This window comes from Pholcus phalangioides, unplaced genomic scaffold, assembly GCF_987345545.1.
Source record: "Pholcus phalangioides strain wild (caught in Gottingen) unplaced genomic scaffold, Ppha-v1.0 ptg000017l_1, whole genome shotgun sequence".
Classification (NCBI taxonomy): Eukaryota; Metazoa; Arthropoda; class Arachnida; order Araneae; family Pholcidae; genus Pholcus; species Pholcus phalangioides.
The window spans coordinates 68869298-68887047 of NW_028301610.1; the positions used below are offsets into that span (position 1 = coordinate 68869298).

Genomic DNA, 17750 nt, shown 5'->3' on the forward strand with positions numbered 1-17750 from the left:
AGTTTTGGCGTGAATTTGATAGTAATTGTAGTTGCTGAATAGAAAATAAGCAATACGAAGTCAGCCAATGCATAATGCGAGTATAAATTTATACAGGTTGGCTGTAACGCTGCGATACCTCGCAACTGGAGATTCGTATACCAGTCTGCAGTATCTCTTCAGAATTTCAAAGCAATCAATTGGACGAATAATTCCAGAGGTTTGTGCAGCACTTATCCAAGAATTGAAAGGATACGTTAAGGTAATTTAAAAAAATTTAGCTTGTTCGATATTTTTTATTGGTTTCTTGTGGCTTCCGACTTCCCATTTGAAAAACAGTAAGCATCAGACCCACAACATATATATAACTTCATTACACGTTAATACGGATAATCTCACCACTGGATTTATCACATTGCGGAGATATCTTTCAGCCCAGCTTCGTGGCAAAGTTGAACACATTATGATGTGGTTGACTGCACTACACACATAACTCGCCTCTTCCATAGGAAATGGTAGTAAATTGCAGTATGGACAGTTTAAAAAAATTACTCAAAAATGTTTTCTCAAAAATTTCAGTTTAAATATATTTATTGACAAAAGAAAAAAAAATTACACATAATCATCGAAATCATCATGTGACTGTTGGCTCATTGTTGAAGTCGATGGTGACTCCATCGAGACAGGCCTTGAAGGGCGCGGTGATGAACTTACCGCAGAAAGATGAGAGATGTGTGGCCTAGATGGCCTATATGTTGTCAAGGCACTTTCACGGGGCCAATCGTACAACCCTTGATCGGCTTTCATCAAAATTTCAAATACTGCGCATTGAACCGCTCTCTGTGCATCTGGAGAAAAGTTTTTTGTTTTCGCAGCGGCATAATTGAAGAAAGATGAAATCTCATCATTCTCTGCTGGCATTTTCTTCAGGTTCGAAGAAGCACTCTTCAGAATAGAAAATGCGCTTGAAAACATTTCTGCGTTGGAATCTTTGTCTTTACTTTTCCGTTTAAGAGGTCTCTGAGGAGTGCCCATTTCCTCTGGTGGAGCATCTTCATCTCCTGCCACAATATATTCCACCTCCAGTTCTTCTTCTCCAACAGCATCCAAATTTTCCTGAAAATACATATAGTGAGAAACCATGAGTTCAATACAATGAACAAATTATTTCATGTTCTTGAAGCAGAGAAAAACCATTCTTAACCACAGCATGTATTTTTTTTTGTGTTAGAAAGAAATTTCTCTACTTATGAAGATTAAAAATGATTTATTTCATTTAATAAAATTTAATATGTTCAATGATTAGTCAATGATTTTTGCTTTAGGAAATTATATTGTTTTATTTTATTTCAGCGTCCCAGCACACCCACTGATTGGAAGGAAATCGCTACAGCCTTTGAAAAAATTTGGAATCTGCCTCACTGTGTAGGTACCCTCGATGGCAAACATGTAACCCTACAAGCCCCCATAAAATCTGGCAGTGACTATTTCAATTACAAATCTTTCTTCAGTGTGGTCCTGTTAGCATTGGTGGATGCAGAGTACAATTTCATTTTTGCTGACGCAGGGTGTCAAGGCAGAATATCGGATGGGGGGGTTTTCAAAACATGTAAACTGTACAATATGCTCACAGAAAATACAATGGGATTGCCATTAGCAGAAGAACTTCCTGGACGCAGTATGAAAGTTCCATACTTCGTTGTAGGTGACAGTGCATTTCCTCTAAGTGAAAACATCATGAAGCCCTATTCGGGAGAGCATCCAAAAGGTTCAGTCAAGAGGGTTTTCAACTACAGACTGAGTAGAGCTCGCCGAGTTGTGGAAAATGCTTTCGGAATATCAAGCTCAGTATTTCGGGTACTGAGAAAACCAATGCTTCTGGAGCCGGAGAAGGCAGAGTTGATAATAATGTGCATCATCATGTTACATAATTATTTAAGGGCCAATTCAAAGAATTTATACACACCACCTGGCTCACTAGATCATGAAGAGAATGGTGTTTTAACTATAGGGTCGTGGAGGAACACCGAAGACATGACCTCTATGGTACCGCTGAAAAATACACCTAGAAGATCTTCAGCCTACTTCCACAAAATAAGAGATGAATTAGCTGACTATTGCATGAAAGAAGGGGCTCTGTCCTGGCAGAATTTATATTCATGAACATGGTCAAATCTTGACAAATATGGTAATAAAAATTATTAAACGAATGTGAAGGAATTATTTTGATGCAATTGTATGTCATTACACCAGCGGTTCTCAAATGGTGTTCGGTGGATCCCTTGGGGCTCTGTGTTGACTCCCAGGGACCCCTCGGCCACTCAAGAAAAATAAAAACCAAGTAAGTTTGAAAAAAATATTTTTAAAAATAAACACAAATCAGTATAAAATGGGCCCGAGGCAGGGTAGGGAATCATGTCTTTGAACACTCTTCGGTACAGTAGGGGAATATTTAATCAACCTATATTATTGTCCCTACTTGTATTTTAATGAAGTTTGGAACATATAAGTAAAGCTTTATTTTACTCACTGTATCTATTCTACTCCTCGGAGTATCCCTATCCTGTAAAAATCGGAACGCTTCATAAGCAAACCATCTGCTGACAAAAACGTCCGTGGTTCCTAGAAAAAAAATATATTCATGCAACATTTCAATGCCAGTTTATGTAAAAAAATATATTTGGGTGTGTACTCATTAATGTGTGCTGATCGGTTTAACAATCAACAGGTTCAATATTACATCATTTCAATGTTTTTTGCAATCAATTTTGTTCAATCAACACACATTAATCGAGATAACAAAATAATTAAGGGTAAACGTTAAGAAATATTATCGAGAGACCATGTTTTACTTCAAGTTAGAACTATAGATAAATATATAGAAATTCTCAATACAAAAAAACCACCTACCTTTTCCTGTTCCTTTACTATTTTTTTCTCTGGCTTTTTCTCTACGGTAGGATGCCAGCAGGCTAATTATTTTCGACTTGCACTCATCTGCTGGTCGGCCCATGGTGCAGCTAATCTCTCGCCACGCATCCTCCTTCAAATTCTTGCGGAAATGATGTACATGGCGAGGATCCCATAATAATGTTTGGGATTTATACATTTCAATCAGCTGAAAACAATCTTCTTCGGTCCACGCCATATGATAAACGAATTTAATGACTATTAAAATGACGATAAATGACTATTAAAATGACGATAAATGACTATTAAAATGACGATAAATGACTATTAAAAATGACAAATTTATTAGGACTATAAATGGCTTTCGCGAAATAAGACGAGGAAAAAAAATTGAGGCTCTAGATAGGCTCAGAAGCACGTACAAACACGCACACCGATAATGACGCCGTCCAAACTAGAAGGAAGAATCCCTTTGTGTTCGTCGAAAAAACCGACTCCCAGTGGACCGGTTCAAACAGATCAAGAATGATTCGTTAATCGTTCGCAACACCGTACAAATTACTGAACAACCGATTGCGAACGCTTGCATTACACGATCCGCGCGCTAGTGTATACGCGCCTTAAAGGGAAAATTACCAAGAAATCGACGAAAAATACAAGTCCAGAAGTTGCATCGACAGAAAAAAACCGTCTAGAACACAAGAACCAATCCTAAGCCGAGTTCAAACTCTACGGACTTCGCAACACACCCTACATCTACGGACTTCACAAAAAACTTGAAAACGAGAAACTCCCGAGTAAGCAGACCTCGACCAGCAAAGCCGCACCGAAACGCAAGATAGATGCCGAACCACGCCCGGCAACCAAACAAGCCGAAAGCATCGGCGACCTCACCGGAGCCGACGAAGATGAATGCCCAAATTCAACATTATATATGTTTGAATATGCGAAACTTTGCTTCGAGGATATCGTTCAGTTCAACTCAAAAAAAGACCGGCGAGCAGTCTTCGAAAAATTCTTATACGAGGCCGGGAATATTATCTCGTGAAAATAAGCCTCGATTTTCCTCGCCTTAAAAAATCGAAGAAACCCTTATAATAATCGGAAAGTATTCTTTTCTTTTTCTCATCTTTTTCTATCAAAAAAAAACCCCACTCTTCAAAAAAACTTGATTTTTTTTTTCACGAAATTTTTTTTCGTGTTCTTAAACTTTCTTCTCATCGAATATCCTATCTTTTCTGGACTTTGAAAATAATCGTACTAATACTGTCTCTGAAAATGGACTTCTTGAAGGCTGCGAGCGTCTTATTGTAGTGCGCTCTTGTTCTCTTCTAGTGGATGGCCCCATGCGGGCTGGATGAACTGAACTGAATTGAGATTGGATTCGCTGGTACCACGGCACAATTTTTAATGGCCGTTCTGCCAGACTTAGCAGCGGGCCACGAAGTACGTGACCTATATTGTATCGTGTAAGTGTGTGTGTGTGTGAATTATGTGTGTAAGTGTGGTGTAAGAAAATTTGACAAATTCGGGGTTTTCGAGTTCAGTTTCATAAATTTTTTTCAGGTAGAAATGCCATTGCCGTGAGCTGAAAGAGAGTCATGGTATGATTATGCACTCCGTAATGTCCAGGTTTAAGAAATTTCTAAGCAGGTCCAAGATGTTAAATAAGTGGAAAAATGAGGAAAAATCTCCGCGATGTTGATGCGAAACAAAAAACCTCTGGGTGTGATCTTGAGAATCGTTGGTGTTAGGTTAATTTGGAAAGTATATATCCAAGAAAAAGTTCGTTCATATTGACGTTCACTTTGGTTTCGTTTTGTGCTCGTTTTCCGAGTCATCACTTGCAGACGTTAGTGCCGCCATCTATCGGCTTGTGTTTCGTTAGAAACAGTCTCGTCTTAAAGGGACCTGGGAACGCCCCCTCCCTCCTTGGATTTAGATATGAAATGCAAAAATAAGAGAAAAAATGATGAAAAATTCGAAAGAAAGGGATTTATACACTATACATTTTACCAAGGTCTAAAGAGGACGTTCTGCGGCCGTCCATACCGCCATATGACTCTGGGGTCATATACGACTAGCTCTGAGAGATGACTCTGTTCCGAATTTCGAAGAATCTCGTATTGCGATTCTGCTAATTCTTTGACATGATCAAAAAATGAATTGATTTGCAAGTCTCTGCGAATGTCAATATTCCTCATGTACCAGCTTGCTCTGGTGAATTTTCTGTAGTTTTTGTTCTCGAATATTTGCAATGTATTTATGTTCTTCTTTGTTGCAAAGGCCCATACAGGGGCGGCGTAAGAAATTACAGGTCTAATTACAGTTTTGTATAGGTGCATTTTGTTTTTGAGTGAAAGGCCACTGTTAGGGAAGAAAATTCTGTTGAGCATTCCTAATTGTTTGGTTGCCTTCATTCTGACATATTCAGTGTGGGCCTTAAAATTAAGTTTACGATCGAAAAATATGCCCAGGTACTTAATCTGCTGTTTCGGGGGCAGCCTTGCACGACCAAGTTCAATGTGGTGATTTGGTCCCAAGGGGGGTTTCTTCTTTTATGGAACCATATAAAGCTGCACTTATTGTGATTTAGTGCAATGTCTGAGTCAAGACAATAGTCTTCAATGTCATCAACCGTTTCCTGAAGATTTTCGTATGCTTTGTTGGGGTCTCTGCAGTTTGTGGAAATTAAAACGTCGTCTGCGTATTGGCTTATGAGGCCTCGCTGGGGGGCGGGGAAATCATTAACATAAAGCGAGAACAATAAAGGGCCCAATACGCTTCCCTGAGGGACCGAGGCCCTTACAGGTCTTCTCGTAGAGTGGGCGTTACCAATTTTCACTGAGAAATGTCTGCCTTGGAGGTAATTTCTTACGAAATAAATGAATTTCGGGGGAAAGTTTAAATTAATGAGTTTAAAGATTAGTGTATCATGATTTGTTCTATCAAACGCTCGAGCGAAGTCGAGGGAGAGAGAACAAACATAATCTTTATTGTTGACGGCGTCCATGAAGTACTCAGTTGTTCGGAGCAGCTGGGTTACGCAAGAGTGTTCTTTTCGGAACCCGTGTTGTTCTGTTCGAATTATAGAATTTCTATCGCAGTAACTATGGAGACGCTTAATATAAATGCGTTCAAATAACTTCCCAATGTTTGATAACAAACTGATTGGGCGATAATTCTGGGGGAAAAGGGGGTCAGCATTTAGTTTGGGGATGGGCTTAACAATTGCATCTTTCCATACTGGGGGAAAGTAATTTATGGCAAGCATTGCGTTGAAAATATTGGCCAGTGATGCCCTGATGTTCGGGGGGAACGCCTTTATCGCCTGATTGGAGATGTTATCGCGACCTGGGGCTTTTCTTGTTGCAAGGTGTTTTATTATCTCGTTTAGTTCTTGTATCGAGGTGGGCGGGACCTCGTTGCTTGTTGACTGGGGGGCGGGGCTGCGTTGTAAAAAGTCGGAGATAGTATCCCGGATGCGATATCTGATGCCAGCGCTTTGGAGGCCGTTTGGGGCAAATTGCTGTTCAAATTGATCAGCGAAACCCTCCGCTATTTCTTCTGGGGTGAACACAACTCCACCGTTGCTCCCATGAATGCTGTGGATGGGGTTCAGTTTTGGTTTACAAATTTTGAGGGCCTTCCAAATAGAGCCGTCAGCGATATTTACCTCGTTCATGAAGAAGTTGAATCTCTCGTGTTTAAATGCCCTTATCTCTGCTCTTATCTCCCTCTCCATTTGTGAGAGCCTGATCTTATCTGTTCCAAGCCTCTGCCATTTTTTACTTAATTTGTTTTTTTCTCTAATTTTTTAAGTAGATCTTTGGAAAGTCCATATTGGTGTTCGTTTGCCTTTATTTTGGCCGTGGACCTACTGATGGCGTTATGAATCTCTTCTGTGATCAGGGCGATATTCTCGTCGATGGCATTTTCTGTTGGGATATCGATCGAGATCTCTGGGATAGAGGCAAGTTCAGCAGTAAAAGACTCCCAATTTGTTTTTAGATTGAAGGGAATTTTACGAGGGAAGAGGAAGTCGAGTTTAATGAGAATAGAGTTATGGTTAGAGTCCGCAAGTTCTGGAGAAGGTGTGGTCAAAGTTTTTAGCGAGAGCGAAATCAATAACAGAAGGGATCTGAATGGAGCATGCAGGGAAGTGGGTGGGTTTTCTGGTTGCCAGGATGTCAATGTTATTGTTTTGACAGAATCGGAAGAGGGCGGTGCCCTTCGACTGATTGTACCTGCAATTCCAGGCTTCATGATGTAGGTTCCAATCACCAGCAACCAGAGTGGGCGTGTTAGTATTGAAAATATGTGCAAGCAAGTTGAGATCAAGGTTTTTATTAGGGGGTTTATAGAGAGAAATGACGTTGATATTAGTGTTGTTAATGTTAATAGTTGCGGCGATAGCTTCCATAGAAGAGTCTGGGAGATCGAGCCTTTTAAATGGGATGTTGTTTCGTATAAACAAAGCCACGCCCCCTCCACGATTATGTAATCTATCGCGGCGGATAGAATGGAAGCGAGGGATTTTAATTTGTGTACTGGGCACTAGCCAGGTTTCTTGGCAGAGGAAGATGTCTACATTGTGCTCGACTAGTGCTTCTGTCAGTTCCTCTAGGCTGGGCTTGAGGCTAGTCGCGTTCCAGGAGAAAAACGTTAGTGGCCTGGGTGGGGTGAAGCTGTCTACGTGGGCTGATGTACTAATTATTTGAGCTTTGTGCGAGGAAGTTAAGAACTTCGGTTAGGCTGAGAAGAATCTCAGAAAGCTTGCTTTCTACTTCTTTTGGAGGTTTGATGATATTAGAAATTTTTTGGGTAGAGAGCATGATTGATTTGATTTCATAGTTAACGTCTGTTTCATGAGGTGTAAATATAAGGGATGGGATTTGCTCACAGCTGCCTTCTACGTTGTTGGGGGGCGGGGCACCTCAATGTTTACTTCTGTAATCTTCTCTTCGTTTATTATCGGGGGTGTGCTTAAATTTTTCTCAACCTTTAATAGGGTTTCGTCAAGAAGAGATCGGATGTCACTATTAGTTTGCTCTTCAATAGCTTTTTCTAGCTCTCTTGCGTAATCGTGTTGTTGCATTGAGTAGCCTTTAAATAAGGGGTGTGGCCCTTTCTTCGTGTAGTAATTAGCTACTTTAGTAAAGGCAAGGGAATTTGGTTTGTTTGTGAGGGGAGTAAACGAGTTTCTCCTGGACAGCGGTATTGGAGGGGAGACATCCATGGGTGTGTTCTCTACCTCTTCGTGGGTACTGGCTGGAGTGGGCGTGCCTCTGATGATGTCCGCAAATGACCTGGTGTTGACACTTCTGGTTATCAATGGGTCGTTTCGGAATACTGCTGGGAGGGAGGAGATAATCAATCTACCAGTTTCTTGTGACTGTCTCTTTAATTTTACGGGGCAGCCCCCAAAGGTTGAGCAGTGTTTACTACCGCAAAGTAGACATTTTTTGAGGTTAATATTGCCCTTGTGCGGGCAGTTCCTGCCGCTATGAGGTTGCGAACAGAAGGCGCATCTAGTTCGCTCTTGACACGAAATGGAGGTGTGGCCGAGCTTTAAACAATTTCTACATTGCAGTGTGTTCCTGTTTCCTTTGTAGCGCTCGATTTCTACGGGAATGCTTGAGATCTCAGTAATGTTGAAGAGGCCCTTATCTTGCGCTTTTTTGCCGGTTGGTTGACTTCGGCTTTTACGGATTTTTCGGCTGCCTTATACGCTTCACAGTTCCGATATGACGCCGGATGATTTTTCCCACAGTTCACACAGACCGGGGGATCTTGGCCGGTGACATTCTCGCACGGTTTTCCGGGATGTGAATTCGTGCATTTAATACACCTGGGAGGAAACGAACAGTCTCTCTCTGTGTGGGTCCATCGCATGCACCTTTTCGGCTCCGGGAAGCTGGGCCTTCTTCTGTAAGGGGCGATGTCTACGATCACATGTCTTAAACGGGACAGTTCTGAAAATTTGATGGTGTTGTCGTCCCTCGGAATTGTTATCTTCCAGATCGCAAGGCGTTTCCTTGTTCGATTTCGTCTCTTCGTTGAGAGCTGGAAAATATTTAGAATTTTAAACCGGCGCTCGTATTTGCATCTAGGCCTTTTAGCACGTAGTTAGCTATGCTTTTTTCCTCCTTCGTGAAATTGAGGATCTCTATGCCTTTTTCTCGGCATACCGTTACCGTGAACAGTGATACGAAGCACCGGCTTTCGCCGCATCTTCTCCATCATGGGACTCTTTTGAGTTTTATGGTAATCGACATGGCTATATACCCATTGTTATTTTATTAAATGGGCATAGAAAAATCGGGGGGAGGACGAGAAATTAGAGGAAAAGCAAAGGGGATAATCTTGATTAGATATGTGAGTAATACGATAGTATAATATACACTGCTGGCCACCGTAAATGCAACACCCTGAAGGAAGCATGCAAATAATATGAAATTCACAACATGCATTAGCGGAGGTGAGATATGCAAATGATTAGAATTTCAGCGCAGACGCACATTACGCGCGCCTGTGGCGCCACTTCAAAGCGCTATTTAAGGCTTGGAGATTTCGACGATTTGAAGTACGGCAATTGTGTTTTTCTTGTGGTTTTTTCAAAAAAGCGATCAATTATGCCTCGTAGAAAACAGCGATCATCTTTTGATCAAGTATCCGAGTTCGACAGAGGAAGGATAGTGGCCTACCGAGATTGTGGATTATCTTTCAGGGAAATCGGTAGTCGTGTTGGACGAAACCAAACAACTGTAATGCGGATATGTGATCGTTGGATGCAGGAGGGTACGACGGACCGAAGTGTTCGATCGCATCCACCTCAGTGCACCACTTCACGTGATGACAGGCGTATTGTGCGTATGGCAGTGACGGATCGCTCAGCCACATCACGAACCATAGCACAGCACATTCAGTCTGTACCGCATCATCCAGTGTCTGCGCGTACCATTCGACGCCGTTTACAGCAGAGTGGTCTGTCCGCAAGACGTCCATTGCTTCGTCTACCCTTGACGCAGAACCGCAGACGTCTCCGCCGCCAATGGTGCGATGAAAGAAGGATGTGGACGGCACAATGGAATGAAATTGTCTTTACTGACGAGTCACGCTTCTGTCTGCAACACCACGATGGTCGGATTCGAGTCTGGAGACACCGTGGAGAGAGGATGCTGAACAGCTGCGTCATGCACCGCCACACTGGTCCTGCACCGGGTATTATGGTATGGGGCGGTATTGGATATCACTCTCGCACTCCTCTAGTACACATTGCCGGTACTTTAAAAAGCCAGCACTACATCTCCGAGGTGTTGGAGCCAGTTGTCCTTCCTTACCTTCAGGGCTTGCCCACAGCCATATTTCAACAGGATAATGCGCGACCACACGTGGCACGCATTGTCCAAAGGTTCTTCGTCAATCGCCAGATTGAATTGCTTCCCTGGCCAGCTCGCTCTCCGGATCTTTCGCCGATAGAAAACATGTGGTCCATGGTTGCTCAACGATTGACCCAGATTACATCCCCAGCTGCCACACCAGATCAACTTTGGCAACGCGTGGAAGCTGCTTGGTCTGCTGTACCCCAAGAACACATCCAAAGTCTCTTTGAATCAATGCCGAGGCGTGTGGCAGCGGTGATCTCCAACAATGGCGGCTACTCTGGCTACTAATTTTGGCAGGAACCACACTTCACAGAAGTCTATAAATTTAATCATTTGATGCTTGGTCAACATGTTATCTACAAAATAAATATTGTTGCGATATCTCTTGTCTTTCTTGGTGTTGCAATTTGGGTGGCCAGCAGTGTATATATATCTTTTTTTTTTTATTATTATTATAACTGTGCAAGTAATTGGAGTAATATGTTTTCTGATTAAATGTAAGTGCAAGGCTGTCAGTATTTCTGGGTTTTTTTTTTTTTTTTGAATTTTTATAATTTGTCATAATTTCTGGTATAATATATAGAATCCGATAAGAATATAATATTTACATCGTATTTATGCTTCATATGAAGTCGCCATCTGTCGGGCAAGTTTAGATGTGTAAAATTTTCTACCAATATCTTTATTTAAGTAACTTATCTTAAGAACTTAAATAATATGTTTTCTGATTAAATGCAAGCGCAAGGCTATCAATATTTCTGGGTTTTTTTTTTTTGTTGTTTTTTTTTTCTGTTTTTGTTTTTGTCTTTTGAATTTTTAAAGGAACAGCTTTGGTATAAGGGACACGCCAAATTGGCGACTTTTTTTCCGGCGATAAGTTGCCATCGCTGGCGCGCTCTGGTTTGTTGTTGTTCTGCTGGGTTGTCGTTGTTCCAGAATGTTCGTAGAATTCTGCCAGTCGGTGGCGCTGACTGTTGTTTTTCCGTGTTTTTAGCGTCCTAGCGCGTCTTTCAAACGGGTTTTACTGCCATTTTCAAACTGGTTTTCTCTTTTTCTCATTCTATCCTCTCTCTTTTTTTCTTCCAAATGACGTCACTTAATAGCCGCGGCGTTTTGAAAAACCGTTGGGATAGTTCTTCATATTTTCTCTTCCTTCCGTATATATGATGTAGTGTGTGTGTCGGATTAATTGGAATTATTTTGGACATCTTTTCCCTCAGGTTGTACCTTTAATATTTATTCTTTTCTACATGCAGGATGCCCCTGCATCCTTTTTATTTTATTTATTTTATACCGTTGATTATTTATAAGAACCCGGATTCTCGGAAAGAGAGTCCGGGTTTTAATTTATAATAAATAGAATATTTTTATTTATACAACATGCAGGACCGTTGATTATTTATAAGAACCCGGATTCTTGGAAAGAGAGTCCGGGTTTTAATTTATAATACATAGAATATTTTTATTTATACAACAGGACCATTATTTATTCACAACGGTCCGGGTTTTATTTAAACCCTGATTTCATTTTTTTTATCCAGTTTTATTTTTTAAATACTCCACAGCTTATTTTTGTTTATGCCATTTGTTTTTACTGTTTTCTATGCTGGCGACTTTTTTTTTCTGGCGCACGTAGTGTCTGGCGGCTTTTTCTCGGGCCGTCTGACATATTTGGCGCCGGAAAAAAAAGTCGCCGAAAATCGCCAACCTGTCCCTTATACCAAAGCTGTTCCTTTTTAAATTTCTGTCATAATTTCTGGTATAATATATAGTATCCGATAAGTATATAATATTTACATCGTATTTATGCTTCATATGTAGTCGCCATCTGGTGGGCAGGTTTGGATTTGTAAAACATTTCTGCCATTAATTAATCCTTTATTGCATTTCGTTACCTGTATGTATCCTGTACATAATGTTTTAATCTTTGTGGTTAAATGCAATTCCCTATATTATTCCTCTAGAAGCTAAGAGGAAGTCTGAGTATTTATATAAGTTTCTAGCATAATACTTTCTATTAATAATATATTTACATTGTGATGCGGAATTCACCTAGTTCTGCTCTTCATTATGGCGCCATCTGTTGGTCACTTTGTAAGTATAACATTATTGCTATATACTCTCGCTAATATGGTGTGATTTTTCACACTTAGGTGTTAACGAGATTAATTTGATAATATTCGGTGGCCATTGTTGTACGGCACTCGCCTTCTTCTCGCGCTCCGCCCCTGTGTATCCGCACGTCTTCAGATATCAGTCGGTTTTAATTTATAGATGTGTTTTTATGTTCCATACATTTGAATTTAATTAATTGCATCCATGGTTTTAATATAAATCAGGTTATTTTATTGCATTGCTCATTGATGCTCGACTATTCTTCATACGCGAGCAGCTTCAATCTTGGTAAGTAAAAGTTATACTTGTTTTGCTTATTGTTTATGATTTAAATTTTATTTGAAGTTGTTTGTTATGTAGCTTCAGTTTAATTGATTTATATAACAATCAAGAGGAGTATTGTTATGTTTTCATCCGTTTAATTATCATTTTATGCCTCGTGGTATGTAGACGTGACGAGTCTTAGGATCTACTTAAGTGTATCCCTCATCCCTTAGGCGCCATCTACATGAGTTTTAGTTAACTACCAATGTAAGAATTTATTTTATTATTATTTTTTCTCGGCATAGTTGGAGTACGGAATCGTGATCTCTAGAATTATTCAAACCCCAATGAGCATAGAAGGTAATGAAGAGACAGATAATCCAAATGAGCAAGAAGGTATAAAGGGGAAAAAAAACAAAACGCCCATACCGGAACACAACATATCAGCCACATCAGAATCTGAACTTGAGAGAGAAGAAGATAACTTCGATGCATCCACAGGTACTTTTAGAACTTACATAACTAGAAGAACAGCAAAAAAAATCAACAAATTCAGGCAAATACCCCCACTAACACTAACTAAATTAGAAGACTGGCCTGCACTATCGGATAAACTAACTGAAATTTGCAAAAGTACCTACTCAGGCAAAAACACAAACAAGGAGTTCAAACTATACTTAAATGAAATGGATGATTGGGTAGCGGTCACACGTTACTTAAAAAATCAAAAAATTGAATATCATACATACTCAATCACACCTAGAGAAACTATGAAAATAGTAATTAAAAACCTACACGCATCATGCCCCACAGAAAAAATAAAAGAAAAACTTGAACAACAGGGCGTAGAGGTAATTAACATATCTAAAATGACCAGCTTCAGAACAAAACAGCCTTTACCAATGTTTATGGTTGAGATACCAAAAAACGAAGAAAACGAAAAAATCTTTCAAATTAGCACGCTACTAAACATTGAGGTCCACATAGAGACTTATCGCAGACCAGGGCAAGCTATCATGTGCTATAGATGCCAAAGATTTTTTCACAGTCAAAAATCATGCCACAACAATCCCCGCTGCATGAAATGCTCGAAAGACCACCTCACATATATGTGTAAAAAAACAAAAGAAGATGGACCAGCCACTTGCTGCAACTGTCAAGGATCACACATAAGCAGCTGGGCAGGATGCCCAGCAAATCCAAGAAACAAAACGAAAACTTACAACATGCAGAGTTTCCCAAACAGGAACGAATACAAAATTCCGTATGCACATACAACAAGAACAAACTCTAGAACACACGCAAACCCAACAACACGAACAAATAATTACCCTTATAACCTAGGCCCAGGAACTTCTCGGGATAAGACACCCAGCCCAAGCAAAACATACAGCGAAGTAGCAAACACACTTACAAACAATACATATAACTCCAATCGCATACAACAAGACATAACAAAAAACTCCAATGAAGAGATAATAGAAATAGCAGGCAAATGTCTTATGCAAACTGCTACAGATAAAACCACAGATGAAAAAATAGAATCACTTAAAAACGCACTAGTACAAATAATTAATATACTCTCTAAATCAAACAAGCAGTAAATATACACAACAAAAGAAAATAAGCAAAACACACACAATATAAAAACAGAAACACAATGGCCAATACAGAAAAACCCTTAACAGTAATACACTGGAATTGTAATGGATTAAAAGACGATCATGTAGAATTTAGAGAATTAATAATTGAAAGAAAACCAGATATACTATTGCTTAGTGAAACATTTCTAAAACCAGGAAAACAAATAAAAATAGCAAATTTTACATGTATCAGAAAAGACAGATTAACAGGGAGAAAAGGAGGGGTAGCCATATACATCAAGAACAGCATAAATTACAACCAAGTCAACCTCAGCAACAGCTCCGTTGAAGCACTAGCAATAGACGCTAAAATCAATAGAAACCTTCTAGTAAGATTCTCAATAATGTATAGACCACCAAATAAGGAACACGATTTCAATCTCTTTAATGAAATCTTCAATTGCAGACACCCAAGTATAATGATGGCAGACTTAAACTCAAAGCTACAAATTTTTGGATCACGGCTAGACAATACTAAAGGCAGACAACTAAAAAACTACTGTGATCACAATAACATACAAATAATCGGCACAGACTGCCCAACATATTACCCTAACAACACAATGCATCAACCAGACGTACTTGACGTAACACTTACAAAAAACATGCAAATAAATATAGAACCTAAAGTCCTCACCGCTCTTAACTCTGATCACCTACCTTTAGAAGTAATAATGGACTGGTACACACCAATCAAAACAACCAAAATAAAAAAAGTTAACTGGCAAAAATATCAAGAAATCCTACAGGAAGTACCAATAATTGAAACCTCAATAAACGATGAAACGGAGGCAGAAGCCATAACAAAAAAAATCACAGAAGATATACAACAGGCGCTAGAAACAGCAACAACTGAAGAAATAAAAAACACAAATCCTCTACAACTGCCTCAATGGCTAAAAGAAAAAATAAGGGAAAAAAACAGATATAGAAAGCTATACCAAAACACTCGAGACCCAAGATATAAAGTTATTTACAACAGAAAACACCAAGAAACAAAAATAGAAATAAAAGAATTCCAAAATGAGAGATTTGCAAACTGGATAGGAAATGTAGAAGCTTATGATGGCACACTATACAATGTTTACAAAGCCATGAACTCAAAAAAAACAAACTTCCCAGTAATACACAGCCAAAATCATGGACTAGTATACGAAGACCACGAAAAAGCGGAGGAATTCTCAAAAGAACTAAAAAAACAATTCTCACCAAATTCAACAACGTTAAATGAACATGTCAACAAAATAAACAGAGAGGTAAGAAGCTTTCTAAGAGCACCAGTAAATTATGACCCAGATATATTACCACAAACAACAATACAGGAAATTGAAAATATAATCGAAAAATTAAAACCAAGAAAAGCTCCGGGATTCGACGGTCTGACATCTAAAGCAATCAAACTCTTAACACCCAACGTACTTATTTCACTCTTAAACCTATTCAACCTACTCTTAACTCTCTCATATTTCCCAAAATTTTGGAAAAACGCTATAATAAAAGTAATACCAAAACCAGGAAAACCCATAGAATTCTGCTTGTCTTATAGGCCAATAGCCTTACTTCCACACATATCCAAATTGTTTGAAAGAATCATCTCAGCAAGAATAATAAAATTCAATAAAGATAACAACCTGAATAGACCTGAACAATTTGGCTTCAAGGAAAAACACGGTACAATACATCAATTAGTAAGAATCACTAAATTCATACAGGAAATGAAACATTATAAAGACTACTCTGTGGCAGCCATGCTAGACTACGCAAAAGCATTCGACTGTATCTGGCATGCAGGTCTAATACATAAAATGATTAGAAGGGGATACCCAGCCACATTAATTAAATTCCTGCGCTCATATCTTCACAACCGAACATTCCAAGTTAAAATCAACGACACAATATCCAGAAAACGTAAAATAACAGCAGGCATAAACCAAGGCTCAAACTTGGGCCCACTCATACACAATATATTTATGGATGATTTTCCCACAGTACCAAAAGGCATGCTGGGGCTCTTTGCAGACGATGTCATAATAATCTCTAGCGATAGAAAAGACAGCAAAGCCATAGATAACCTACAGGAATTAATAGAGAGAGTAGAAGCTTGGAACAACTACAATAGAGCTAAACTCAATGTAGATAAATGTCTCATGATGTGGCTAACAAACAGAAAAATAAACACAAACTATTCCATATACATTAACAACCAAGAAATAAAACCCTCAGCAGAAGCTAAATACCTAGGGGTAATACTAGACACAAAACTATCTTTTAAAAAACACATTAAATATGCACAAATGAAAGCCCAAATAGCCACTGAAAACTTGCTTAGATTCTGCTACCCAAAATCACACCTAAGCTTAAAAAATAAAATATTAATGTATAAACAAATAATACGACCCATACTAAAATATGCCGCACCAGCATGGGCCTACTCATCTAAAGGAAACATTTATGACTTACAAAGAACACAAAATAAAATGCTAAGAAAATTTTCAGGAGCACCTAAATTCTTCCGACTGACAGATTTACATCGTGAATTAAAAACTGAATCAATATATACATACATAAAAAAACTAACCAAAAACTTTCATGATAAAATGGAAGAAGAAGACGACGAGGAACTAAGAGACCTCTCAAACTACAGAGAAAACGACAAACTCAGACACCTAAGACCAAGAAACGTAGCAACAATAACATATAAAAATGAATTCTAAACATATCAATTTATGAATATTACTCTGAATACCTAAAAGTATAACACTAAACAAATAATAAACCTAAATACTATTCACCCATAACAAGTACAAAAATGAATAAATAAACATAACTTACCTCACTGTAATTGTAATACAGATGATAAATGCAGGAAAATCACTCGATATGATAATAAATAATCGCTTCAACCAGGAATAAAATATCCACCAGCATAAATATTAAACTTGTCCATATACACGGCCAATGACCCAAGTAAATATAACAAAAAATTAATAAACATGAAACCGCTAATCCTCAAGCACACCTTAAAATAAAGGGCAATAAATTAGGAAGTTTAAAAAAAAAAGAAAAAAAAAAGGGACATGAAGTCTTAAAGTTCTGAACTTAACGGTTAATTATACATCACAAATTAAAAGGGCATCAAATAAAATATGATAATATACTCACAACAAAAATCATACCCGCAAATATTTCAACATGGGCGCCTTAATTATTATTCAGATAAAATTAATCAAATCACAATGATAATACTCCTCTAACATAAAAAATGAAATGTTAAATCTATCATCACAAATATTCAATGTATCAGATAAAATAATCTAAAACTTAACTTACAAAAATCACTAGCAGATGGCGCCATAGGGATATTCAGACCCACTAATCCACTCATTCTCTGGCCTCAGGATGACTATCTCCAATAAATACGGCTTACCAACATACAAAAACGTGGCCAACA

General features: G+C 38.8%; 1 protein-coding gene across 1 annotated transcript; it reads right to left on the bottom strand.

Moving 5' to 3' along the window:
- Positions 1-552: 552 nt before the first annotated feature.
- On the bottom strand, positions 553-2634 carry LOC149074685 (uncharacterized). Its single transcript, XM_089247160.1, has 2 exons — positions 2510-2634; positions 553-1095 (listed from the first exon to the last, which is right to left on the bottom strand). The coding sequence occupies exons 1-2, from the start codon at positions 2627-2629 to the stop codon at positions 592-594; spliced, it is 624 nt and encodes a 207-aa protein (XP_089103286.1). The 5' UTR covers positions 2630-2634; the 3' UTR covers positions 553-591.
- Between the last annotated feature and the right edge of the window lie 15116 nt (positions 2635-17750).

Excerpts from the sequence above, each read along its gene's own strand:
- LOC149074685 (XM_089247160.1), bottom strand. The coding sequence starts at position 2,629 with ATGTTGCATGAATATATTTTTTTTCTAGGAACCACGGACGTTTTTGTC. Across the intron at positions 1,096-2,509 it reads CGAGGAGTAGAATAGATACA|GAAAATTTGGATGCTGTTGG; the intron begins GTGAGTAAAATA and ends ATGTATTTTCAG.